Source organism: Channa argus, chromosome 22 (assembly GCF_033026475.1).
Source record: "Channa argus isolate prfri chromosome 22, Channa argus male v1.0, whole genome shotgun sequence".
Classification (NCBI taxonomy): Eukaryota; Metazoa; Chordata; class Actinopteri; order Anabantiformes; family Channidae; genus Channa; species Channa argus.
Window position 1 is genome coordinate 12,668,767 of NC_090218.1, and position 27,663 is coordinate 12,696,429.

Genomic DNA, 27,663 nt, shown 5'->3' on the forward strand with positions numbered 1-27,663 from the left:
ACCACGTTGTTTTGTGTCCCCAACTGGCCTGTGTTTCGTTATGTAATAATAAGCTCACATAGTTTCAATGCGATTGGCTCATTTACGTGACTGTTATTCTATCGAGCCAGTCACATTCAAAGCCCCGGTCGAAACCAGCCTGGATCTAGCCAATGGGACTATACCTGCCATGTGACGTATGAGGCCTTCACGACAGTCGCCATTTTCTTGTTGTCCACAACAGGCAGAGGACAACGACGGGCGGAGGCCGAACTAAATAAGTCGAATTGCTGTGTTTTTTGGAGCCAAATTACGACAAACCAGTTAGCCACATGAGTACATGGACTGCCTGGTAATCAATGGTTATGGTATTGATAAAGCTGGTGTAGGTATTCGCGGCTCGCTCGACGCAAAGATGGACGACAGCGCGGCGAGGGAAGATGCCTGCCGAGAGTATCAGTCCTCGCTGGAAGACCTGACATTCAACAGCAAGCCGCACATCAACATGCTGACCATTCTGGCCGAGGAAAACATCAACTTCGCCAAGGATATCGTCGCAATTATTGAAGCACAAATACTCAAGGTTTTTATAAATATAGCACACTTTCAATTTCTTACGTTTTATGTCGCTTTATGTAGTAGGGCCAGTTGACGATGTGCTGTTGGCTAAGTTAGCAATTAGCGAAACATGGCGGCTAACGTTATGTTACACAACATGTTACTTAGAAACGTTACATGTCGTTGTTGTAGTTGGCAACACTTTTCAATGGCACTGCATCATTTTAACCCCACTTTATGTGTATTAAACTGAAAAGCACGTTTTTTACGGTCTCTACATTTACTTTCCTACTCAGTAAGGCCCCTTTTCCAAAAGGTTGTGATAAACTTATCCGAAACTCGGCGCATTGATTTGAAAGCAGCTTTATTTTATTGTCTCTGCTTCAACTAAAGTTAAAATCCACCGTAATGTGAAGTACATTTAATTTTAAGCAGTAACTATGAGCAATTGCGTGTGTGTGAGTGATGTAAATTAATTTAAAACCTTTTATTTGTTGATGTCCAAATAATAAAAAAACAGTTACATTATACATAGACCGCTATTAAAATATAAATTTTGCATCGCTCTACAAGTAGCCAGCACGTAGGTGAAAGACACGTAAAGCACGAAGCAATGCACACAGCAGTAAAAGCAAGGTACAAAATAGAGGGTTTGTAATGGAAAACCACTAAATCTCCAATAGCCTTTTAATCATATTTTAAACGTTGAAAGGAAAAATTATTTCTGAGCAAACCTGAGGGTGTAAGACTTGAGTCTGGTCAGCTCAGATATTTGTTTCTGAATTATAGAACAGTCTTTAGGAACAAGAAGGACACACTTACAGTGTGAAAGCAGACAGTCCCAGGTGGAATTTTTACCATCCTCTTTTTGATAAGGAGTAGAAATTAGACCATGAGGAAATGTTTTAATGGCCAGGAAGGAAAACGTTTTGACCATGTTAGTGTGTGCAATTACGGTGGATTTTCACTTATTATGTGCAGGCCTGACTTTTCACTACCTATAGAAGTATTTTGGGCTTTCGCCACTGTTCCTGCACTCATTTTATTTTATTTTTTTACATTTCCTGATTGAGGCCAGGCTAATGTTTTTCTTTATGGTGTTCAGTCTAATCTTTTGTTATTTACCTTGTCGGCTAAATACTGTTTAACACAAAAGATGGGGCCTCTTTAAAGTCCCCTCCACCCTTTATGGTAATAATGCATTTCAGTCAGCAGTTTGCTTTAGTTACGTCTGTGGTCAGTGTTTGCATTTTGACGCCAGGAGACCAAACCTTTGGTTACTTGAAGCCTGATCGGATCCCATATAAAAATATTCTCTGCATTGATTCACTAGTGAGTCTTGAATAACTGAAATGTCATTGAATGGTAAAATGTTATAATAAAATATGTGAAATGTGCTTTTTGTCATTTTTTTTATTTCCCAGTGTAATTTATTGCCATGACTCTGGTTTACATTTACTGATATGGCTGAGGTCGGCTCAGCTTGTACGGACTGGTTGTACAAACAGCTCAGCTGAGGCTGCTCAGTTCAGTAACAGACTTAAGTGTGTGTAGTTTAAATGCAGTCACCTGCTTATTTAACTAAATTCCTACAGATCACTTTTCCTATTTTCTAATGGTTATTTTGTTTTTGTTTGTTTGTTTTTAAACAACTGAAGAAGAAAACGTTTTAAAGGTTAAAACTTTGAAAGTGAGTGAATAAATCTCAACGGGTGTGAAGTCAAACTGGCCTATGTGTCATCTAGGTAAAGTACAAAGAGCGGTTGAAGGAAAAACCCTCTTTGGAGGTAAAACGATTCCTAAAGGCTTAGACTCATTTCCACTCTTTAAAACCCTCAGTACATCGTGGACCTTTTTTTTTCCCCTCGCTATTTTGGGCAAGGACAATTTCTTCTGACACCATCTGTACAGATACTCAACTAACTGACTACTGTTGAAGATTTTTCTATATATTTTCCTGTTTTTGCACTGGTCTGAGGTGATCAAACCTTCCGTGTGATTAACTGGAATTTACCTGGATATTTTTCCTAAGCTTTTGTTTTGATTGCAAAATAAAGAACCCTCTTAGTGATTGGACTGGATTTTATTTTCCCCTTTTTGATGTTCAGACTTTTTGAGCTTTCACTTTTTTTTTTCTTCTCCCAGTGGGTGGTGAGGGGCAGGGCTGTTATCCCCCATTAAATCTTGTCAAATTGTAATTTGAGTATTTGTTCTGAAATGTTGGTTTAACCCCTGTTGTTTTCTAAACTTGTCAAGTTCTCTATTGCTCCAGGCCCCATCTGCCGAGAAGCTTCCAGTTTTGTACTTAGTGGATTCCATAGTGAAGAATGTTGGAGGAGAGTACCTTGCAGTGTTTGCTAAAAACCTAATCACTTCATTTATATGTGTCTTTGAAAAGGTACAGTTCTGTTTGCTGCTGTTTTAGCTTTGTTACAATTAAGCACTAAAACTCTTGCAGCCCACTTCACATCCCTACTGTTGTTTACCTGCTCTGCTCCTGTACACTTAATGCCACAAAGTATCTATATTAATAAAAGTTTGGTAGGGACTGTTAATGCCATATTTATTTATTTTCTTAGCACCAAAATCTTTAAAATGTGTTTTACTTTTAAGTCCTAAAAATATAGTATTAACATTTGCAAAAGTTCTGTGACTTTACATAGGTTTTTATAGCTTTTGTGGGTAGCTGTGGACCAAGTCATGTCCTGTGTTTGTAGGTGGATGAAAACACTAGAAAGAGTCTGTTCAAGTTGAGATCGACGTGGGAGGATGTGTTTCCTCTTAAGAAACTGTACTCGCTGGATGTCCGCGTCAACTCTCTGGACCCGGCCTGGCCCATCAAACCTCTGCCGCCCACTGTCAATGCCAGCATTCACGTCAACCCCAAGTTTTTAAAACAGGTGTGTATGTGCTGCAAACATCATGTCACATTGTGAATGTGGTTTTGTGGGTTGGTTTTTTTGGGTCATACCTCAAAGTCTTAATAAATCACTTACTAGAGCCTTTGCAAATTCTGACGAACTTGAGTAACATTTGCAGATTGTTTAACTGGTTAAAGTTCAACTTTTTTCAGTGTTATATTGAAGTGTGTCGGTATTTTAAGAAACAACAAAAACCGTTATTTACTGCAAATTCGCTTTTCTAACTTTTTATTCCACTCACACACATTAAAATATCCAACAAATTAAGGGACATTTTAAATACCTGAGGTTAGAGATCCTGAACTTAGATGATGTCTTAGCTTTCGGGTGATTGTGTTTTACGTCAGAAAATCTAAAATAATTTATTACTAATATATTACTTCTCGTATATTTGAGTTTATTAAGAGATCTCAGGGTTACAACTATATATTTTTTGGGATATAAAATGTAAAAAAAGAAAAAACTCATTGTAACTTATCTAAGTTTAAGGTGTCAAACAACATAATAACTCTAGCAGTTCAAAACATTAGATACCAGACACAAGTATTTAATCCTTATATTTGACAAGCTGATACTAGGAAATGTTTGTCATGTTTGCTCATAATCCCTGCAATGGTGAAGTGATCAGTTGCTGGTTAATTGTCTCTAAATTGGTCAAGTAATTGTTTCATCTTAGTCTTAACCGAGAATAGAAATTACTTTTTAGATCTTAGCTTGCAATGATATTTTTTAAATCTTGTAATCAGATGTCAGAATAAAAGAGTGTACAGGCTTCCCTTTAAAAAAAAACTTGCTTGGATAATAATCTTGAACTCGCCACTATCTCCTATAAATTTAAGGTAACAAAGTTACTTTAAAATGTTTTATTGAAAGTAAAGTTGAGAATGTAAGGTTTTTACAGCCTACGCACTGTTAAAAAAAAAAAAAATATATATATATATATATATATATATATACACACACACACACACACACACACACACACACATAACAAAAAAAGAAGTGTGTAATCTGGTCGAGATACACAACAGATTTGTGGCTTAAAAGTCAAAGAAACACAGAACCTCTCAAATGTAATAATCCCAAACTAGAAATTGTGGACTTGGTCTTTGGTGCTTTGTTTCTGGTTTCCAACATGTCTTGTTTCCTCCTTATGTCCTCACCATGTCCCCAGTCTGAGGAGGTGTCCTCACCACAGCCGGCCCCCACCCCGGTTCCTCCACCAGTGGTAGCTGCTCCCAAGCCTACTCCTCCCATAACCCAGTCCAGCCTGACCCAGGAGCAGCTGATACGGCAGCAGCTGCTGGCCAAACAGAAGCAGCTTTTGGAGCTCCAGCAGAAAAAGATCGAGCTGGAACTGGAGCAGACCAAAGCCCAGCTGGTAAAATAAACAGGGACTACATCAGAGTTTAGATCAGATTCACATCAGTTGTTAGGTTTTGGCTGTTATCCAGTAACACAGCTATTTCCTTCTCAGTATGCTAATAAGTGGAAAACAATGAGTAGCTGTGTGTACTGCAGTTCTATGCCAGGAAAATGTCCTAAAACATGTTTTTGTTTGAATTTCATCTGCTTGGGGCCAAATGTTAAAGACAGGTGTAGAAGTTATGTGCAGTTTTAATTTGTTTGAAGGTGGTAGCTGTTCAGCAGCAGGTCGACTTCATCTTATAGAAAATCATTTGTAGTAATAAACATGTGACTTTTAAATTCTAGAGTAGCTTAAAACATGTTTTGAGACCGGATACAAACAGTTTGTCTGATGCAGAAAATTTGGTGGAAAAGCTTTAAGTTTCTGCATGAAAATGTTCAGAATCTAGCAATATTTAACTAAATATTTCTGACCTCACGGATTTTCCTTAGCTAGATCTCACCTGGAAAATGTTGACTACTCCATGTATATGTATGACATAGTTTCTCATCAGCTTCTCACTGCATTGGAATTTTTGTTGAATTCACTAGGCTTTAATATTAATCAGATGGACATCAGACAAATGTTTCTGATAAGAAGGGAGTTATTTAGCTGTTTTCTGTGAGTGTGTGGTCCCATCTGCTCATTCATGTGGTTTACAACATTAAAATGGTAATTCAGCAGTAAATCAGAAGCACCAACAGTTGTTTTACTGTGTCCACAGGCCGGTGGGTTTATGTTGCCATCACAGACTCCTGTTTCCTCACCGGCAACACAGAGCACTGCCCAGAAGCTCACCAGCCAAACTCCTTCTGTGGTCCGCCCCAGCATCCTTCCTACTCAGACCCCGACCGACACAAAGCCATCCACTAGAGACCCTCGTCTGAACCGCACCCCCCATCCAGCTGCATCTCAACCTAAAGAACATCCTGCTGGGAAAAAAGACAGCCCCCCAACAACAGGAAGTCCTGTTCCGACACCTGAAAAACGGCTGCCAGAGAAAAACACCCGTCCAGAGAAGCCCAGGCCCCAAAGGAAAGAGCTGCTAGAGGAGAAACCTAAGTCCAAGTCACCGTCTCCTTTGGCTAAGAGTGTCCAGAGTAAAAACAAACCGGTGGAGACTGAGGGTCAGAAGTCAGCTGACAGCACAAAGAAAGACCCCAGGCTGAGAAAACGCACTCAGGACAAAACTGGAGAGTTCAAAGATGACGAGTTGAAGGAGAAGAGAAGATGCAGTGACAAGAAGGAGCGAGGGGAGGAGGCTGCGCGTGGAGCAGAGCCTCAGAGGTTCAGCAAAGGAAAGGTGGTTAATGGTTCAGTCGCCAAACACGACCGAGAAGAGTCTGCTGAGAAGGTTGAGGTCAAGGCTGGAGGCAACGCTCGAACACATGCCAGAAAACGCACCCGCTCTCGCTCCAGGTCTCGCTCGCCCACCTTGTCCTCCCCGAAGAGGAAGGACAGACGGTCACCCAAGGGAAGACCCAGGAGCAGCTCCCTGTCCCCGTCACCCTCTCACAAATCGGGCAAACCAAGGAGGCCCCGCACAGACGAACCACAGCATGTCAAGCCAGGACGAGATGACCGGCTTGTTCCCAAGAAGAACCCATCGGAGAACAGGAGGTCAAAGCGGCCGATGGAGGACCGGCACTCTGAGTCCAGGGACTCTCACTCTCCCCGAAGTCATGATGGTAGTGGCAAGGACATCAAAGAGGTTCCTCACCGCTGGAGGAGTGGCTGGGAGGAGAACAAACAGTGAGTAGATGGTGGTATTTGATGGTGTAACTGTTAAAGCAGAACTACAGGTGGTGTTTGTTTGTAAGTAAGAAACTAAACGTTTGACATCCAAACATGTTTCTTCTTCAGTCTGAAGCTGTCAGAGGACTCTCATGTAAAGCCTGGGCCCCAGAGGCACAAAACATATAGCACCCCCACGCGTCCCACCACCCCCCGAACTCCAAAGCACCGCCTCAGTGTTGACGCCAACCTGCAGATACCTGAATTGCTGAACTCTGCCTCTAAGAAGGACCTACTAAGAAGGGTAAGTTAACAAATGCTCCTCACATGAGTTTGCTGTCTGCTGAAGTAACTCCTCCAAACCTGCAGGATAACAAAGCTTCAAACCACTAAACCTTAATGTGTTTGATTGTTTGTGTACAGTCTCCTGCCACAAGATGGTGCCAAACCTCCTGAGCATTTTCTGATTGTTTGGATTAGTAGCTGCAGCATGATATTACATCAACATTACCTTTGACTATCTTGGTTCACTGTCTGCACTCTTAAGCGGAAACGGTGTCCTGAAAACATTTAATGGAGCTTTTAGCAAAGAAGTGGTTTGTCACTTTTTACTTGTACATAAAGTTGTAACCTTTGTTTTTGTTTTTTGTTTTTTCTGCAGGCCAGTAAGAGCCTGGAGAGTGGGGAGATTACAAAGGAGGAGTTCCTCAATATGGCCCACAAGATCAAAAACTTCTTCCAGTACCAGGAGGAGAAGCAACAGCGCTCTGAGAACTGGGATGGCCCCGATGACTTTCCTCTCCAGAAACAGCCACTGCTGACTAAAGCCCCTTCGCCTCTGCTCCGGCCTCACGACGGCATGGATGCAGCGGAGCTGTCCTACTACGAGCACAAGTCCAAGCTGAGGAAGACACAGGTCACCCACCGTGCAGCCGGTGAAGAGTGGGAGGCTGAGGAGAGTCCAGAGGACGTAGATGAACAAAGGCAGGGAGAGAACATGGGAGGCAGCCAGAACACATCGCATAAATACACCCGGGTGCCACTGGACAGACCAGGTGAGTCAGAGTAATGGATGAGTAACAACTAGAGCTCAAAACATTTAATATTTACTGCTTCCAGCATGATGAATAACGATGTACTCTGCACATTAGTTGGTGATTAATGATGAAGTGATAAGGACGTCATTTGGTTTGTTCTCCTGATGACTTTTGGTATGTGACTGTTTCAGGTGACAGACGGAGCAAAGAGTGTGAAGAGCCACGTCCTCCACTTGCCCCCATGATTGAGGACTACAACCATGGCAAAGAGTTCCCCAATCTGAAATCTTTGCAGGGACTTCGCTTTAGGAGGAGAGCTGACCCCAGAGAGTCCAGTAAGTCCACTTCTTGTAACGCATCTGTTTCAGTTGATCATAAATATTTCTGTCGTCCTTGTCCACTGAGAGATTAGAGTTCAGTTTCCGGGGGGGGGGGGGGGGGCAGGATATCAATGTCTCGATCGGTGATACTGTAGCAGGGTTTATAGACTCTTCTAGAAATCAGCTCACACATTTAATCTGGCGTTGAACTCACATTTGTGTTGAATTGAAACTGATTCTGCTGTTGCAAATAACTCAGGACAGGTCTGTTTTATGGGATCATAGGAGTTCAATTCAATTCAACTTTATTTATATAGCGCCAATTCACAACAAAGTCATCTCAGGGAACTCAGGGTTATCGTCATTAATGGGAGACTTTAGGACCGAATCCTCTTTAGGTATCCTTGGCTGCTACCCTGCGTTCAGATTACCGATCAAAAGTCCTTAGGACAATGAAAAGTGCCATTCAGAAAACATCTGTTTCTGTGGTTTCCAGATGAGAGAGAGTGGAACTCGCCACTGACTGAGCGCCAGCGTTATGATGATCGTGAGGAGCAGAAGAGCGGCTATGATGCTCCGCGGAGATATGCCCCCCACCCTGACCTTCGGAGGCCAGAGGGACCCCCTCCCTCTGGCACCATTGTCCACAGGAACTGCCCGAGCCCTCCCAGTCTGGATCCACTGACCCCAAGGTTTGAACGTGAACGCCTGTCACCTCTGCACCAGAAGGACTCAGCTGAGATGAGCCCGATTCCACGCTTTGAGAGCCCAAACAGTGAGCACTCCGATGACGGGCCCATCAACCTGGATGTGGCGCCTCCTCCCCCCAAATCCATCCTTAAAATCCCATCCCGTGGAGGACCGCTGTCCTCTGTCCGACAGCACAGTAACTCCCCAGGACACACGCCGCCTCATGATGGACACCCAACCTCCCGCTTTGAGGGACCTGGACACATGGGTCCCTCCAGACCACACCCTCAGGGGTGGTATGACGACTCATCACGATTCGAAGGGCCTCATGTCCAGGGTCCTGGCAGGTTTGAAGGTGGGAGCCTGCCTCATCATAACATACCAGAGAGGTTTGATGGCCCTGGGCAGTGTGAGGGCCCCCACATATCTCATGGGCCAATAAGAGGTGGCCCCGGAAGGTTTGATGGTCCCTCTGGCCAACAAGCCCCGGCAAGGTTTGTTGGACAGGGTCCTGGACCAGGACGTTTCGAAGGCCCAATGCAGCGGTTTGAACCCCCACGACACTTTGATAATAGCATAGCTCCTGGTCCTGGATCTGGACCGATAGGCTTCCAGCAGCAGCGTCCTATGCGCTTTGAGGGCCCTCCAAACCAAATGGGCCCAATGAGGTTTGAAGGCCCCAGTCGCTTTGAGGGCCCCGGCCAGCCAGGTCCCAGATATGACATCCCTAATGTGTCCTCTCAGGCCGGGCCCTCATGCTTTGATGGTCCCCCTGGCCAGCAGGGCCCCCCAAGGTTTGCTCCCCAACACAACCTGCAGCCCCCAATGAGGCCACTTGGCCCACCTATTTATGACAGCCCCATGGCCCCACAGCAGAACTTCAACATGGCCCCACAACATTTCCAGGAGCCCATGAATCCTCAGTTCCCTGCAGGGCCGATGACGTTCCCAGGGCAACCGAACATGCAGTCGACATCAAACTTCAACATGCAGCCGGCCCCACAGTTCAACCAGCCGGCCCCTGCACCCTTCTACAACCCTACTGCTTCTGCCGTCGGCATACAGCAACCGGTAAGTGACACCTGTCAATCAAACGTTGTGGGATTTTATATTTTAAATAGGTAGGTTTTCTGTACATTTTCAATGAGCCTGTTTTCTGCTGACATATTTTTAGGTGAACATGATGGGAAACCTGAACCAGCCCTTCCTACCTCAGAACCCAGTGCCTTTCAGACCTCAGGGTAAGATCCTCCATCTGCTGTTTTTTACTTCATCACAGCTTTTCCAGTTTTATTTCTTTAGAAGTGGTTGAGAATTACGTAAATATTAACATGCACTAACTTTGGGAGATTAAAGTTTAATAATCTTAGGTCACCAGTTTCTACCTGTTAAGTTACTGGCAGTGACCTGTCGGCCTCCATGATATGAAGCAGTTAAGAACTGACAAAATGGCCAAAAATAAAATGCTGTTGATTATTATTTTGGAAGCTGCAGTTATTGATTGCACTGTTAAACATAACATTATGTTATGTTTAACTAATATATTTACCACATTTGTACAGAAGGAGATACATACTGTACGTAAACACAATTTTGCAATTAGTTTATTGCACATTGTATTGTGGTGATCAAAATACCACTGCTCTGCATTAAACTCATTTCCTCTGTTTGCTTTGCAAAAACCTATTTAATTAATATTAAACTTTCTTGTAACGGTTGTCTTTGTGTCTCTGCAGCTCCACAGGCTGCCGCTCCAGAGAACCACTTCGGTCAGGTTGACGTTAACGACCTGCTGTCTAAACTCATCTCCACTGGCATCATCCAACCCTCACAGCCGGACACCACACAAACCACAGGTCAGTCAACTGTTCACACATGCTTCTGTCAGAGTATCTGCTGATTTACAAACTATATTTGAAACGGTACCATTAGTGAAGCTGCCTCTAGGGAGACAAATGTTTGGACCTATGATGAACTGTTGTTCTTTAGCAAAATACTAAATTAACAAATCTGTCTGCTTGATACATAGCATTGAGCACAAACAAGTAAAACTACAGACAACAGAGTAGCCTGTTTTACATGCTTGTGATTCCTTGGTATCTTGTTGGTGGTGGTTTTGTATCTGGCACATGTTTACACTGAAGCTGTATAAGTTCCTTTGACCCCCTTAAGCTCCATAATGTAGTAAAACGTTTGAATGTAATTCTCCAGAGTCACCTTCCGTGGCTTCAGTAGCTGCTCCTGTGGAAGAGGAAGAAGAGGAGGAGCAGGAGGTGGAGGAGGAAGATATCCCAGACCTCACCAGCTTCAGCATTGATGACATGAAACAGTAAGCACCTCATATGACCTCAGAGTGGACATAATGTATTTAGAGCTACTACTACTCTCCTTTCGGCTTTATCCCGTGAGTTCAGTGTCGCCACAGCGGATCATTGTCCGCATGTTGATTTGGCACAGTTTTTACGCCGGATGTCCTTCCTGACGCAACCCTCCCCAATTTCTACCGGGCTTGGACCGGCACTGCATCGCTGGGGAGGGGGAATGGGCTGTTAGGGGTTCAGGGTCTTGCCCAGGGACACTTCGACATATAGCCAGGGCCGGGGATCGAATCGTATCGTATTTAGAGCTGAAATGATGAATTATTTGTTACTGAAGAGGGAAAAAATAATTATCCCACAACTAATTTCAACTACTGTGATTTCAGCATGTGCTAACTTTTACTCACTCAATTATTCTGTTAATCAGTATTAATAGATGCAACTGTTTAAACCTTCTTTTTTTTTAACCTTTTTAAGTGTGTTTTCAGTATTAATATTAGTTTCAGGAATTGAACCTTCATGTTGTCTGATCACTCACTCGTTCTCCTTGTGTTCCGTCTACCTCTCAGGCGCTATGAGAGCGTGGTGACTAAGCTGTACTCAGGGAACCAGTGCTGCCTGTGCAGCATGAGGTTTACCATGGCTCAGACCGACATGTACGCCGACCACCTGGACTGGCACTTTAGACAGAACCACGCCGGGAAGGTCGCCAGCAAGAAGGTCACACATCGCCGCTGGTACTACACCCTCACGGTGAGAAAATGTGTTGATGTACTGCAGTACAGATGCTCAGCTGCTATTAAAACAAAGCAACCCTATGTGCTTTGCAGAGTACACAGAAAGAACCTCAAAAGAAAAACGTACTCTGTTCATAGGAAACATAATGACAACAATAGTAATTGCAAGTTAGACCACATAAAATTGTTACTCAGACCTTGAAGTAAAATGCATTTTATTTGAGGACAACTGCAAGTGGCCTTTGTGCTCTGATCCAGTACAAAGTACTCATGTACTTTAAAAGTATCAATATCAACAAAAGTGAGGTTTAATAAACGATTTAGAGCTTAGATGATTAAACCCGTCCATCTTTGTCCCCATCAGGACTGGATCGAGTTTGAGGAAATCGCTGACCTGGAGGAGCGAGCCAAAAGTCAGTTCTTCGAGAAGGAGAATGAGGAGGAGGTTCAGAAGAGCCAAGCGGCCGCAAAGGAGAAGGAGTTTCAGAGCGTGAGAGCCACCAAGGACCAAGTGGGAGAGGTGAGACACACACTGAGGTTCCGTCTGACAGAGACTGTCCTTCAGCTGCAGCAACAAGTTTATAAAACGTGAAGAGTAACAGGCACTGTAGTGAATTTCCTGAATGTAGAGCTGTGAGAAATGGTGAATGTTAATTATCGAAAAGAACTGTCAGCACTAGCTGACACCATCAAGATTTTAATAAGAAATTGTTTACTATGTGAACAGTAACTTTTAGAGTGAATTGAATAACTGGCTGTGTGTTGCCATTTACCAAAGAACAATTTCTCTTTGCGGTTTTATTTATATTTCCATTAGCTTGTATTTGTGTGGCTGCTTTTCTTTCTGGGGCCCATTGGAAAAAGTATCTGGTTTAGTTTTTACCCAGTTTGAATTTAGTTGTTTGAATCATTGATGGAATTTCCAACGATAAATCTTTCAAAAGGGGGAAAATGGACAATGTTAGAAATAACAACTTAAACTGACGTCCTGTGTTTTTCCTCCCACAGTCATGTGAAATCTGTCAGGAGCCATTCGAGACGTACTGGGTGGAGGAGGAGGAGGACTGGTTCTTGAAGAACGCCGTCCGAGTCGACGACAAGGTATGAAAACTCTGTTTTCTTTACATTAAAACTTAGTCACTGTTTTGTGCAGTTGCGATAAAGTGATGTTTGTTTTCTCTGCACAGAACTTCCACCCTTCCTGTTTTGAAGATTACAAAAACGTGAGTACCTGCAGAATTCATCCTGTGAATATTATTAAAAAATACACTCAAGTTCCCATTGTTTGAGCTGCTGATGTTTCTCCTCAGACGTGTCTCGACACCACACCGTCACCAAACAAGGTGCTCACTGACCACCCGCTGAGCGCCTTCGTCAAGGCAGAAGAGGAGGAGGCCGCCTCCTGCAGCGTAGCCCTCGACGCCTCGGTCAAACAGGAAGTGGAGACAGAGGCCATCAAGCTTCCTGAGGTGAAAAAAGAGGAGGAGCAGGAGGTTTCAACAGAGAACGTGCAATCAGAAGAAAAACTGTGACCATGATGATGATGCTGCTGCTGCTGCTCTCAGCCTCTTTCACCTTTTCTGTTTCTGCTGAAAAGGTGTTTTATAGCGTGGGGGGGTCGAGCCCTCAGCAACTTACACTTAAATACATTTTTGTATTTGGACTCTACGTGACCATTTCAGGTCTCACTGAACTGAAAGTATTTCTGAAAACAAAGAAATGTTTTGTTTCCTTTGGGTAAAAACTGTAAATAATTTAATTTATAAATTAAAGTATTTTTTGTATCTCTGGTGTAACAGTGATTGAATCCAACAGCTGCTGTTTGCTGCCTGTTACCGTCTGTAAAGAGTTGATTGCGTTGGTTGCTGATTGACGGGTAGTTGCAGGTGTGTTAAAGGTAAGCATCATCTGATTGGACGACTGAAGACTGCCCTGCTCTTCAGGAAGTGTTTGTGTCAAGGATCCGAGTCGGTGGCGTCTCCTGTTTTTTTTTTTCCTTTCTTTCTTTTTTGAAACTTCAATAAAAGAATCTGAATCTTTGTGTTTGTGTGAGCCGTGATTTGCTCTTTAATGATCTGTTTTATTGTCATTTAGGTTCAAAATTAAAATAAAGCTTCAGTGGTTATAGACAAATGAATGCTTCTCATGTTTTTATTTAGTGTGACTGACTTTATTTCATTTTTTTAATTGCTTCAGAAGAAAGGTTGTCAGTTTCTGTGTTGTGGAAAGGATTTAACACTGCAGGTCACCAGTCATCAATCTGAACAGTGTTTCCTGAGTCTGTGAAATGTTGAATCCTGGTTTTAATGGCAAACACTTGTACTCTGATCATTCCATTACTACTGAAAGTACTAAAACTGTAGAAATACACATTATGAAGTGCTGCTTTCAAAGTGTCCTTAAATATTTGACAAAGTAACTGAAGTGCCTGAATATTTAATGTAGAACTGCTCAAAATGAGGCATTAACATCAGTGAAGCTGCATTTTGTGTCCACAACTTTAATGTGTAACAACCATATACTTTATTTATAAAATTATGTGAAGTACTTGTACCCAGCTGCTGAATTTAAGAAAAATCTCAAATATTTTGTTCTTACTAATCTGATTCTCAGTAATGCTTATAGTTAATGTCATGAGTTTAAAATGTACCGATGGAATATAATTTAATTTTCCTCTCAAGTGTTTTTAATCAAACCAGTTTAATGATGACGGTTCCTCACTTTTTAATTTACTGGTGAGTTTCAGTAAATGTGGACACAAGATTTAAATGTTACTTTATTCTGGTTCAGGTGAAAAAAAACAAAAAATCTTCCAGCTTTATTAAAAACATAAGCAAAAAGGTTTATAAGGTTTTCACACATTTGTATAGTTTTATAAAACGTGTAGTAGTAATTCATGGTAACAAACAGCGGCTTTTTTAAATATTGGTCATATTGGAATATTAAAAGTGGGTCGAATAAATATTTCAGGTTAATATTTGAATCGATGGGGCAGCAGTGGTCAGTTTGTAGAGTGGCCGCCCACCGACCATTGGGGCGGAGGTTTCACTCTGTCAGAGTGCAGAGTCCCTGGGCAAGAAACTGAACCCCCAACAGCCCATCCTCATCCGTGCAGTACCCGTCCTAAGCCCGGTAGAAATTGTGGAGGGTGGCATCCAGTGTGGTGACTCTGAACGTATGGAATAAGCCGAATGGACAAAAAAAATCTATTCATGTGAAACAATAAACCAGACTTTCAGACAATAACTGGTGACTGACTGCAAACACCAACATAAAACATCTGCATCTTTCAAACTGCATTTGTATATAAAGTTAGAAATTAGGCTCCTGGACCGTCTTTAAAGTCACGTCCTAGTGTGGCCCCTCATTTCAAAAGTTTCTAAACCCGGCTCTGCTGGATCGTTCACCGCCAGAGCCGGTAGACGCCCAGAGCGATGGCCAGGCAGGTGAACACCGTCGCTGAGAAGAAACACAAGAGAAAACATCAACCTCCCACACATCATCTGAGGTTCGGTCCAGTTCAGTTGGAGTCTGGTTACCTGCGAGGTAGCGGACCGTCTCCAGCTTGAGAGACTCCAGGACAGTTTTGAGCGAGGCCACCTGCAGGTCGATCTTCTTGTTGATCTCGATGTTGTCGTTTTCGAGGTCGGCTTTCTGAACAGACACAGAGACGTCATCACAGCAAAAACATAAAAACGACCTAGTACGAATTGTTAGTCCACTTACTTTGTGATAGAAGTCTGTGCTGGTCTCCATCAGCTTCTTCTCCTGTTCAGTAAACTGACAGAAAAACACCCAATGAACTGCAGGAACAAGCAAAGCTGAAATGTGATCATGTTTAGTCAAAATGTCTCATTAAATGTAGCTGAATAATCGGTGATCAGCTCCTGTTTGTAGTGAAACCAGATGTTCAGACTATTCTCACTGTTTTATACAGAAGAAAAAAAACATGAAGTTTCTCAGGCAAGTTCTGCAGGAAAAAGACACTTGAGTGAATAGACTTAAGCACTCACCATGTCAGAGATCCTGCTCCTCTCGAGGTTAATGTCTAGTTTTGTTTCTGCTCTGACTTTCTGACTCTCCTCCTGAACGAAACATCCACACATTCATTCATTTCAGAAAATATTACAGTTACTATAAAAGTATATCAGTCTACACGGCTTCAAATCCCAGTTATTACGAAATGTGTTTCTCACCTTTAGTCTGTTCTGTAGCTGCTCCAGTTCCCTCTTTATCGTCTGCAGGAGAATTGAAACATTTAAAAAGAGGTACAACAATTAAAAGAAGGACAACTGTGCTTTTTGAAGGATCAGCTCCTAATAATCTCACATCTGAGGATTGTAATGGAAAATGTTTATGAACACAGTTTGTTCTCATGAGCCTCTATGTGAGCTTTAGGTGCTCGTTCCTCTGCCTGGTATTCAAGGTTCTAAGGCTCGTTTTAATGCCCCTGAAGTGCTACGGACTGAGGATGAAACCCTCCTCTGGGGGCAGGAACAGAAACTGTTGGGGTCGTTACCTGCTATTAACAACTTACGAAAGACAATTCTTTGGCCTTAGCCATTATTTCAGTTCTCACTATCATCCAGGATCTGAAAAAATGTTTTAAAACCGTGAATCAATAATATTAACAGTGATTTTTGGAAATAATCGCTCTGTGTGTAAACAAGCTGTTTCAGTTTGCAAATCAATAATCTTGTCAGAAAATATCTGTAAATTTGTGTTTCCTGACACTGGAAGCTGAGTCTCTGCGTGTGCACTAAGGGATTTTTATTTTTAATAACTTTCTGTCCTGTTTTCTTTCTCTTTGCTTTGTGTTCTGTGACTTTTATTTTAGCTGCATTTTGCAAAGCAGATTTCTAATTGAAAAGAGATGTGAATGTCACTGAGAGACGTCCAGCTGCTGATGAGTAACACTGCAACACCTAAACTAACTATTTCACCACAGTATAAAGAATCTGATTTTTGTACATTGATCCAAATGGTACAAGAGCAGCACAGTCGATAGAGAGAAACCGTGTTGTCGTACGGCGTTTTCCGATCGAAGGTTGGCGAACTCGCTCTTTTCCAGGATCACCATGTCCTTCCTGATAGAGTCCAGGTGAGCCATGATCTGCTGCACCGCTATCTCCTGAAACACAGAGACGACTATCAAAACTTGCTCCGTGCCCTCACAGGTTCCTGAAGGCAGCACAGAAACATCTGCTGACAGAACACGTGCTGAGCTGCACCTGGTGGGACTTGGTCACCATGTCTTTGTAGACAATGTCAATGTTCGCTGTGGTCAGAGTGACGAGAGCTGAGACGATCAGCTCCGCTTGGCGCTTCTCAAAACCTGGACACACACAAATAACTGGTGTCAAAAGCTGAAGCTGTAAAAAAAGTTTGGGGTGTTGCAATTTTTAACATTTACCAGACTGAGCTGAGAGACAGTGATAAGAGATTATCACTGATGAAAAAAAACACATCAATGTTAACACTGTTATCGCCGTCATCCAAAAAAAACTAAAACACAGGAAGAACCTCAGACTGGTTCTGCTGCCTCCTTTTTCTCTAATGTATCAGAGATACCGACATCCTGAGGACGGGGGAGTCACACTCAATTATTACACGTGTGTTCAGAAGGGTCTGTGTGATGACCCTGTTCCATCCATGTTGGTTACAGACCAGCAGATCCTGCCATGTCAGCAGGGTTAAGGGGTTCGGTCCCGCCCCCTCCTCCACCTATTCACCATTTCCTCACCGCTGCTCTCCAGCTCCGTCACCATGGCGTGGGAGTCGAAGGTGAGTTTCCTCTGCTCCAGAGGCATCAGCTCAATTTTCCTAACGCCAAAGGTCAACGCAGATGCTGTCGTATGGAAATCTGCCCCCCACACACACACACACACACACACACACACACACACACACACACACACACACACACATTTTAGTAAAGGAAATTTAAAGAAGAAATTTCACACATTATATTTGTCTTGTTGATCTGTCTTTGGTGCAAGAAACGTGACCACAGGTCGTCAGTAACTGATTCCATTCACTTAGGTGCTGTACTTTAAGTACAATGTTAAAAAGTATTAGTACACGACCTTTTCCATTTTTTGATGTTTTCTCTACTTTACTGATGCAGATTATTAGAACTGTTATTGTGATAAAACAGCTGTTCTTCTGGTTTGTTTGTCTTTGTACTGTTGGTAAGTAAAGGCCCAGTTAGTGAAATGAAGTACAATCAATGCTGACGATTTTACACAGCATTAGTGAGGAATCAGGTTTTTATTTTAGTGGTTTCCATTTGAATCTGTACATGAATTAAACTGAATAGACCTGGACATTTTATATTTCTGCTAAACATTATTCATGAAGCGCATGTGAAACTAATCTGGACTGGATCCGTGTTTTCATGTTATCAACAGAGTTGTAGAAAAATGCTAATTATAGAACAATATTACATTTTAAATAATAAAAACAATATAAAATAATATTAAACGTACTTCAATATGAGAACAGAATTTGCAGTGATACTTCTACTTGTAGTTGAGAACTGTTTGGAGAGTACTTTTGTACTTTTGTTTGTGTATTATTAGGTTTGTGTACTTCCAAAAACACTTTACTGATCGTGGTTTCTTCTCTCTGCTGTTTCTGTCTGTATTTTAAAGAACAAAACGACAAAAATTAAATTCTTTCGGGGAACAGGCCCTGATCTCCTAAGTTTAACCTTCATTAAAAACAAATAAAAAACAAACGCACCTCTCCATGTCCCCACCCGCCGGAGGCTGCACCGCCGCAGCAGCGCGTTCATCCCAGACTCTGCTGCGTTTCCTCCGCTCGGTGAAGTTAAGTTAAAAGTACAGAAAATTACAGAAAATTGCAGAAAATTACACTTTGCACCTACTGTACTGCATCAGTCTCGGAGTGACCCGGATACAGTCTGACGAACTCACGCTGCCTTTAATGAACATCGGAATTCTCAAACAACACTCCCAGTGGCACCTAAATGCAACTTTCTGCTACGTTATATTTTAAGGCAAAACATCACATTTTTTACTCCAGTACTTTTACTTGATATCCTCTGTAATCATTTTTTAGATTCACATTTAGGGTATGCGATACAGTAAGATTATTAGACATGTGGGACAGTGTGAAATTCACTAGCTAACAAGTAGTACGAAGTATGAAGTAGCTCTAATAAAAACAAGTCAAAAAATACATGAATAAAAAGTAAAAAGTATGATTTGAAAATATTAGGTGATAAATTTGATAAAAGCACGGCAGACTTTTTAAAGTTTAGTCATTGCCCTGAGCAAAGTTGTCAATAAAGTTGTGATGTACAAAATCAACACACTATCATGGCGGCGGCTACAGTGGAGAATTGGAGCTGGTTTACAGCGTTGGCTTTGGGCGTTTCTTTTCTTAAATGTCTCTTCATCAGCGCATAGTGAGTGGAAAGAACTTCAATGTGGCCTAGTTTAATTCAGCTGCGCGGCTTCAGGACCTTAGTTTATTTGATAGATCATATTTTAGCTGGGTAGCATCCGGCTAACAGCTAGCTTACAAGCTAGAACAGTTCATTTTAGCACGGACATTTTGAAATCTTAAAGTTAAAGAAGTTATTCATGAATAACTTTGGAAGAGTTGTTAGGGAAATAAATCGTGTAGCCCTTTGTAATATATTTTTTAATATAAATCGAAGAGAAGTTGTAACCCTACGCGTTACTACCTGCAACTTAGTTTAGCCGAAGAGCCTCAAGGCGGCGCCGGAGTTTCACGAGGATCATATCTGTGTCCTGTTGAAAACTAAATATATAACCAGATTCAAATTTAGTTCTACCAACTGGTAATTTAAGCTTTCATACAATTCAGAAATCACACCTGCAGTTTGGGAATTAAAAGCCTAAATGTTTGTAGCGTGATAAGGGTCTTAATTATCAAACCTTGTAGTTAATAAAATTGTATATTAAAGTATAGAAGCTATATATTGTGCTAACTAAGTGCAACGGAAGAATTTCGCAATTAATGTCTGTTTTCCTAATAGTCAGTAATAAGCACAGGTGCTACTAAAGTGCTCCCTGGGTGTGTGTCAGTCATTCCACAGACTTTGAGGTCCACAGGAACTGGTTGGCCATCACACACAGTCTGCCCATTTCCAGGTGGTACTATGAGGTCAGTATGATGGAGGAGTCGCTCTGATAAACATGTCCCTTGGTCTCTTTAGTACTCTGTTTTCTAAACGATAGCAGATCTGTGTCTTATGCTATGACAATTATTTTATTTTTTTATTTCCCTGTACTTTTCCTTGTCCTCACAGAACACATCCGAGTGGACTCTGGATTATCCTCCGCTGTTTGCCTGGTTTGAATTTGGTCTTTCCCACGTGGCTAAACACTTTGACAGCAACATGTTAGTGGTGGAGAATCTGAACTACGCCAGCCCTTCCACAGTGCTCTTCCAGAGGCTGTCTGTCATCTTCACTGATGTGGTTTTTATCTATGGTGCCAGAGAGTGAGTCTGATCAGTCCTCAGCCCTTCATCTCTAAATAAATCCTCAACATACCTACAGACAGAGCAGGCTTATTTGTGCAGCACAACACAGATTCACAGGGGTGGTCTCTTTGTCAGAAAGTGATGAGTATTTGTCTTATTCAAATGTGCTTGCGAGTGAGTTCTGTTAATTTAAACTAAGCGTCTTTGGTAGAAACATTAGTAAGATCTTCAGTAAGATCACATTGAAAGACATATTTCTGTATCTCAGAAATGAGACAGTGTAAAAGTTTTCTGATGCGTCCAATTTACAGTCATTAGCAGGTGTTTTCAGCTACTTAAATATGATTGGTTGTGTCATTCCCAGGTGCTGCAGGTGTGTTAAAGAGCAGAAGGGTTCACGTGATGTTTTGATTTGGCCGTCCTTCATCTTGGCTGTTCTACTGCTGTGGAACTTTGGCCTGCTCATTGTTGACCGTATCCTTCAGCTGCAAAACCACAGCAAAGTATTAAAACAAGCTGTAATCAGAGAGAATGAGTCAGATTCGAATTTGTAAAAAAAAAAAAAAAAAAAAAAAAATTCAATCAAATGTTTTGCATAATTTTTAAATAAGGAAACAGGTTAAGGTGATAGTTTAAATATGCAAATGAAAACTGGTGTTATAGTCGTCATCTCATTTAATGTGGCACCTTGTGTTTTTAGCAATCTGCAGCTCTGCACGTCAACACTTATTTGAAGTCGGAGATGTAACTGACCTCAAATGATAAAATGTCCTTCACAGTTTTGCTCAGATATTCATTTCCAGTATAACGGCTTCTTGTTTGGTTTTCTGCTGCTGTCAGTGGCAAAACACCTTCAGGTAAAAACCTTCCACTGTTCTTATCTCTACAGTACTTGAAGACGAGCTCTATAGATTTTTAAGGATTATTTGATTTGAACAACCACTGCATCCGTCTGACGTGTTTGTGTTGGACAGTCTCAGCACCTGCAGGGGGCACTGCTGTTCTCTGTGCTGCTCAACCTGAAGCATATCTACCTCTATGTGGGTCCAGCGTATGGCGTCTACCTACTGAGGAGTTACTGCTTCACTCAGCACAACAAAGGTACGACACACCTTTAACAAACCTTCTCAGACATTTATTGTTTTAACTGAAGTAGTTCAATTGTCTTGAAGAACTACTATCATTAAATGTCACATTAATAAGGTTGGAGACGGACATAAATTTGATGCAGTGTGACCCTGTCTTAAATGTATCATTGGCACTGCATGAAGACTGTAACTATTTAGTACAGCTTGATAAACAACCATAAAAGCGGTCCCATACACCCAGGGCTCGAAATTAACTTGTCCTGAATTATTCTTTTACTTTACCACCTTAATGTTATTGTTGCCATCTTCCCTGGCACTGCCAGGGCACAGACACACCACCGTAAGCAGCCTACACACCAGGTGGAAAATCCCATCCATAAAAGTCAGGTGATAACACTATTTCAACCACCTTGTGACATGCTAACTACTGTGCAAAACATCTTGGCAACCAACAGTCTAGCAACATCATAGCAATGAAGACATTTTCTAGGAGCCATGTTGTAGCCAATCAGTAGTTACAACAAAAACCTGGCTCATACTCGTTTTCCTAAGCCAACCAAATACACGTGTATTCTAATTTGTCTGTTTTTCTGCAGATGGTACTCTTCAGTGGAGGAGTTTTAGTCCGCTCCGTCTGCTAGCTCTGGGCAGCATCGTGGTCTCCATCTGCGCTCTGTCTTTTGGCCCGTTCATTGCCATGGTGAGCAGAGGCTTCGTCCGGCTACATTCATTTAGTTTATTTAGTTTCAGACTGCTGACGTGTTACCAACACCCTGCTATCTGTAGCTGATCAGGACTAAATACAGAAGTTAGAACAGTACACATTGTGTTAAGTGTTATTGTGGCTCCAAATGTTTCATGAAAATGGCCTGTGTGTGTGTGTGCGCGCGTGTGTGTGCGCGCGTGCGCGTGTGTGTGTGTCCTGATGTCCTGTTTTCTTCAAATACAAACAGGATGGAGGTGTGTGGTAGGGCAGGAGGTTAGCGTACAGTCACTTCACTACATTAGATGTAATGAACACACACTGTTTTTCAGGGCCAGCTCCCTCAGGTACTGTCCCGCCTCTTTCCCTTTAAACGGGGGCTCTGTCATGCCTACTGGGCCCCCAACATCTGGGCCCTCTACAACGTGCTGGACAAAAGCCTGGCGATGCTTGGTGAGACTCTGCCTCTTCTGGATGTGTCTGATGACTTTGAGCTGAAAACGTGTATTTCTTTGATGCATAAGGAACTGGATGATACTAGTCATAAGATTAATAACATTTCAGTTTCAAACACCCTCTTGGCTGATTATATTAACATAAAAAAACACTCTTAATGGTAAAAGAAATTTTAAATTAAGAAAAAGAAAAAAAGACATTTCGATCAACCTGTTCATGTTGGCTTAGCTAAATGTGCCCAATTTGTCAAATAAAATCAGTATTTGAGAAAGTTTTCTAGTTGTTGGTAATAACTCCCTCATGATTTTTGCTCATTAAACACGAGTAGTGTTTGCATGTATTTTCTGAAACCTTTGTGTAATGTGTTTTCTGTCCAGGTGTTCAGCTGAGGCTGCTGAAGGAGGCAGATCTTCCTCGAGCTTCCATGACGGGCGGGTTGGTCCAGGAGTTTCAGCACTCAGTGCTTCCCTCCATCTCTCCCCCCATCACATTTCTTTGCACTCTGCTCTCCATCCTGGTGAGTCAGGGCAAACTCAAACTATACTGTTTTCACTCTTTACTTTTTAGTTATATTTATATTTTGGTGTTTCTTAACCAAAGTGTGTTGGTCTTTAAAGTGTGTGCTGATCAGTTTACCTAACTTTTGGTTAAATCTGACCTGAACTATCGCTCTAATGACACCTTATGAGACTCCAGCTGTCGCAATTAAACTTTCGTTCCTGTCGTCCCTCTGACAAGCCGGCTGTGGCGTCCATCTGGCTTCGTCCTCAGGGTGCTCGGGGTTTCCTGCGCTGCCTGGTTCTCTGCGCTCTTGGCTCCTTCATGTTTGGCTGGCACGTGCACGAGAAGGCCATCCTCATCCCCATCCTGCCTCTCAGGTCAGCTGCAGACCCCTGCCCTGATATTATTGACTGTAGTAATTTACTTACTCTTGTAGCAGTAGTTTTACCACTACTTGTTTGTGCTGTTACACACTTTTTGGAAATGAGCTAAATTTGAAACAGTGAAGAGGTTTAGGTTCTCTATCCGGGCCTGATTGTAAAGTGCCTTGCAAAAGTATTCTTACCCTTAAATTTTCCACATTTTGTCACATTACAACAACAAGTGTAAATGTATGTTATTGGTCACATGTAAAAAGTCACATACACTGTATATACACTTTTTAACGAATGTCGATATACCTGAGATACAGGACATGTCAATACTATTTACGTTGATATAGTTTAATCAACTGTCTGATCAAGCACACACCTGTCTATATAAGTTCACTGTGGATGTCGGAGCACAAACCAAGACATGAAGTCCGAGGATTTTGTTTTAGTTAATTTTTTTTGTTTTGTTTTTTTTAATTGGAAGATTTCAAACAAACTTCTTTCACGATGTCATTATGGGGTATTTTTTGTATAATATATATTGCTGGCACTGGAAATACTTTCTGGATGCACTGTATAATATCTGCACATGTGGATTTCCAGTAACCCTGTGCATTAAACTTCTTCCCCAATTATCCACGAAACCAGGATTATCTGCTGAGGTAACGTTAGACTTTTCTACTAACTTTGATAAAAAACAACTGTAGTTATCATGGTAACTGTAACAGCAAAGCTGGCAACAGCTGTTACTAATGGTATGAACACAGAGATATAAATATCAAAATAGAAAATACTAGACTAGTCTAAAAAAGGACTAAAAGTAAACCTCTAATAGTTTGTGCTTGAACATTTAAATCACTTTGCACAAAACACTAATATTAATGTTCTGCACTACACCTTCATTCAGCCAAAGAAATAACTGAAAATTAAGGTTTTGTCTATATTGCTCACTTTCTCTGAAACTTTTTGACTTCTTCTCTTCCCGTAGCATCCTGGCAGTTGAGAGCAGAGAGGACGCCAGGACCTTCCTGCTTCTGACCACGACAGGTCATTACTCCCTGTTCCCCCTGCTCTTCACTCCTGCAGGTAAACATCGATTATTTTTTCTTCTCCATCTGATGTGGTTCACCGATTTAATGGAAAGTCTGCTATTATGGTTTTCTGCGTTAATGGCCTGAATAAATGACCCATGATGGTAATGTTCTATGTTCAGTTTCGGCTTTGGATGTTAACAAAAGTAAATGTACATTAAATACATGTGTAATATAATAATCTAACATGAGCAGAAAATGTGGGAATCATCAGTGTATATATTCATATGATCACCGCTGTTAGTAACACAGCTGTTTATATTTAATAATATCAGCTACATGGAAGTTATTCAAAAGTTAACTTCATTTTATTTATTTTTGGCCTGTTTATAATTTTTCTTTCCTATAAATCTTGATATTTTCAAATGTTTTGGACTTTTTAGTCCCTCAGCTTGGATTTTTAAAGAGCTTAAATCCAGTTCTAAACTTCTGACTTCTGCCTTTAAAACCAAAGAAATCTTCAAACTTGTGTTTAAATAACCAACAATTGTCTCTTATTGATGTATCCGAATATTAATGTTTCAATTAACCATGTTTTGCAGAGCTGCCCATCAAAGTTGTTCTGATGCTGGTTTTTACGATCTACTCCTTCTGTGCTCTGAGGAAACTCTACAGGTGAATATGTATTTGTGCACTGTGATCTCTTTAGTAAATGATGTGACGGCATATTTGAAGCTGATATTATCTTGTAAGTTTAGTCTGTCAGAAATCTGATTATACAAAGATCAGTGGGTGTCTGTTACTTACATGTTAATTTGGATTTGTTCCTGCCGGGCTTGGGACCAGCACCAAGGTTGCCCTTGGCAGGTGGTGGATTCGAACCCGCTGCCTTCTTTATCCCAGCCCAATGCTCTACCCCTGAGCCACCAGACTGATTGTTAAATATTGAGTGACATTTTTAACAGTTGTTGTTAAACTTCTTTCATTATAGAAAAATCTAAATCTTGTTCAGCTTATGAACAGAGATAAATTGAAGAGAAGTATTGATACAAATAACGAGGCCTCTGTGAGACTCACTTTTGCTAACTTTAGTACATTTTTAGTGTTATTACTGTATATGAGTCAGATTATCAGAAAGTCCTGTGAGCTGATGTTTGTCGACAAGAAAAATATGTATATTAAGATCACAGTAAATCTTATATAATATTAGGAATCGGTTTAGTTCTACTTTACTAATCACATTACTTTCCTCTCAGTGGTCAGGGGTCTCTTCTCCATCCTCTGGAGGTTGTCTACCTGCTGGGTCTGGTTGCTGTGGCGATAGTCTGCGAGGTCATCTTCCCACTGTCACCGTGGCAACAGAAGCTGCCCTTCCTCCCTCTGCTGGCTACTTCTGTATATTGCGCCGTGGGTGTCTGTTACTCCTTCCTACGTCTGTACATGAGTCTGCTGCGACAGCAGGAGAAACACAAACAGCTGTGAGATGCTGCCTTATACCTAAGAGGTCACAGGTTAGAACCCCAACACACCAACATCTGTCCTGTGCCATGTGCTGTTTAGCAAGATGCTCTGGCTCCTTTTCATTGTATTTAGCACATTTGTCTTCTTCATTTGGAAAATTGAAACACACACCACATGTTGAGCTTGTTTCAACAAGCAACAGTTGCACCAGATCAGAATTTCAAACCAGGTTTATTCTCAGGTTTCAGTGAAAACAAGATAATCTCTTAAATTTAAACTGTGTTGGACCAGAAAGTTCATCCAACCTTAGATTAACGTTTCTCAGATGATCAAACATTGGAATTTGGACGATGATAAAAATAGTTGTGTGTTCACAAATCAATCACATCAATACTCGACTACAGTTCAAATTAACAGAATAATTGATATGTTACAGCTTTGGTCTCACTCTATAAAGATTTGTTGGTGTGAATGTAGTAGTCAGTGACCTGTCCAGGTATCTGCCACTTCCTACCCGCTGGATGCTGGGACGGACTCTTAAGTAACATAAAAAAATAAAAAAAAACTTTGGGGAAAGATGCACAGGGTCGTGCACAAGATTAACTTGAAAAGGTTTTACCCTGAAATCTGTGAAACCGAAACTGGAGCCAGCTTTTAAATGAGGGTTTGTGGGAGCTTGATTCTTTAAACCCCAGAGACCAAAAAAAGTGACTTGTGTCATCCACTAGAAAAGTAGTTGGTGGACTGATGAAACTGTCTTCAACGGAAATCTTCAGGTGGAAAAATCAACAAACAAAGCAGTCGTGATGTGGACCAAAACAAAACTCAGACATTTTTATTTTCTGTAAATAAAAAAAAATTATTTTATTCAGTTTCTGTGTGATGCTGTTTGTTTTGTGCACTTGGATAAAATTAAAAAAATCTCCCATATTCCAAAAAAACTGGTTTAAAACAATTTAAACTTTTAATTACAGAGCAGATGAGTAAATCATGTTTAAATTTGTGTTTATCAGACTTAAACTAGACTCAAACATAGTGTTTTGTTTAAACACTTTAATAATAAGGCAACACAAATCATATTTAAAGTAACAACATTTTTAACCGGACACATTTTCAGTGTAAAGCTGTTATCATTGATGCTAACATGCCCATCAGACCTGGCTGTACAACTAACATTTAACTCCAACATCAAGTCTGAGTTCCATATTCACTCTACATGATCATGTTTATTTTCCTCCCACATCGTTGTATAAAAATAAAGATTTAAAACTGTCAAATTGTTCACTAGATTCAGTTTTAGTTGAAACCGAGACACTGACACAACAGCAACTGAAAAACACACTGAAGCTAACATTTAAAGGAAGTTGTCCTTCAATTTAAATCAAAGACTGGAAGTTTTCATATGTATACAATAAAACACAACACACATTTCCTTGAACTGGTTTTACACCAAAAATATTTGTAGATTCTGCTCAATAACCACATTGTGTTGTTTTAGTGGTTCTGGCTCAAGTTGCTGCCGATAAACAGCATAAAATGTTGTAATCAAACACAGTCTCATATAAACTAATCCCGAAGGTCCTGGACTTGCTTGTGGTTCTCCAAGAGGTTTTATTACAGCAGCTTGGAGTGTTAGCTGTGTCACTCTGGAGCCATTTGGTCGGTGTCACCTTGGGGTTGTTGTTTGTGAAGTGATGTGGTTTCTCCAGTGTACAACAGAAACCCAGCAACCACTTGACAAACTCATGGCACAACACAGGAGAACCAGCTCCTCAGGAGAAGGCTCAGCAGTCCATCTGCATCTGAAAGACAAGGGTCAATCAAAATGTCCACAGTCCAGACAGAGAAGACCGTTGGTATAAACGAGGGAAG

At 41.4% G+C, this 27,663-nt stretch overlaps 3 protein-coding genes across 4 annotated transcripts; 2 read left to right on the forward strand and 1 right to left on the reverse strand.

Moving 5' to 3' along the window:
* The first annotated feature begins 190 nt into the window (after positions 1-190).
* On the forward strand, positions 191-13,488 carry pcf11 (PCF11 cleavage and polyadenylation factor subunit). Its single transcript, XM_067492251.1, has 17 exons — positions 191-562; positions 2,810-2,935; positions 3,255-3,437; positions 4,633-4,839; positions 5,591-6,618; positions 6,730-6,904; positions 7,262-7,655; positions 7,829-7,972; positions 8,454-9,718; positions 9,822-9,888; positions 10,384-10,503; positions 10,859-10,976; positions 11,535-11,718; positions 12,067-12,222; positions 12,711-12,803; positions 12,890-12,925; positions 13,013-13,488. The coding sequence occupies exons 1-17, from the start codon at positions 320-322 to the stop codon at positions 13,232-13,234; spliced, it is 4,761 nt and encodes a 1,586-aa protein (XP_067348352.1). The 5' UTR covers positions 191-319; the 3' UTR covers positions 13,235-13,488.
* A 977-nt stretch (positions 13,489-14,465) lies between these two features.
* On the reverse strand, positions 14,466-18,644 carry ccdc90b (coiled-coil domain containing 90B). Of its 2 annotated transcripts, none has more exons than XM_067492264.1 (9): positions 18,447-18,644; positions 17,446-17,565; positions 16,934-17,037; positions 16,732-16,833; positions 15,899-15,940; positions 15,716-15,787; positions 15,429-15,482; positions 15,242-15,356; positions 14,466-15,161 (listed from the first exon to the last, which is right to left on the reverse strand). In XM_067492264.1, exons 1-9 carry the CDS (start codon positions 18,496-18,498, stop codon positions 15,106-15,108), a joined length of 717 nt encoding a protein of 238 aa, XP_067348365.1. In that variant the 5' UTR covers positions 18,499-18,644; the 3' UTR covers positions 14,466-15,105. The 2 variants fall into 2 exon arrangements, with proteins under 2 accessions (XP_067348365.1, XP_067348366.1); XM_067492265.1 differs by lacking the exon at positions 18,447-18,644 and adding an exon at positions 18,191-18,331.
* Positions 18,645-19,029: 385 nt separating this feature from the next.
* alg8 (ALG8 alpha-1,3-glucosyltransferase) lies at positions 19,030-27,277 on the forward strand. Its single transcript, XM_067492256.1, has 13 exons — positions 19,030-19,134; positions 19,781-19,859; positions 20,005-20,198; positions 20,545-20,654; positions 20,970-21,037; positions 21,155-21,281; positions 21,865-21,968; positions 22,304-22,424; positions 22,805-22,944; positions 23,166-23,305; positions 24,288-24,385; positions 24,933-25,005; positions 25,587-27,277. Exons 1-13 carry the CDS (start codon positions 19,046-19,048, stop codon positions 25,810-25,812), a joined length of 1,569 nt encoding a protein of 522 aa, XP_067348357.1. The 5' UTR covers positions 19,030-19,045; the 3' UTR covers positions 25,813-27,277.
* Positions 27,278-27,663: the final 386 nt, after the last annotated feature.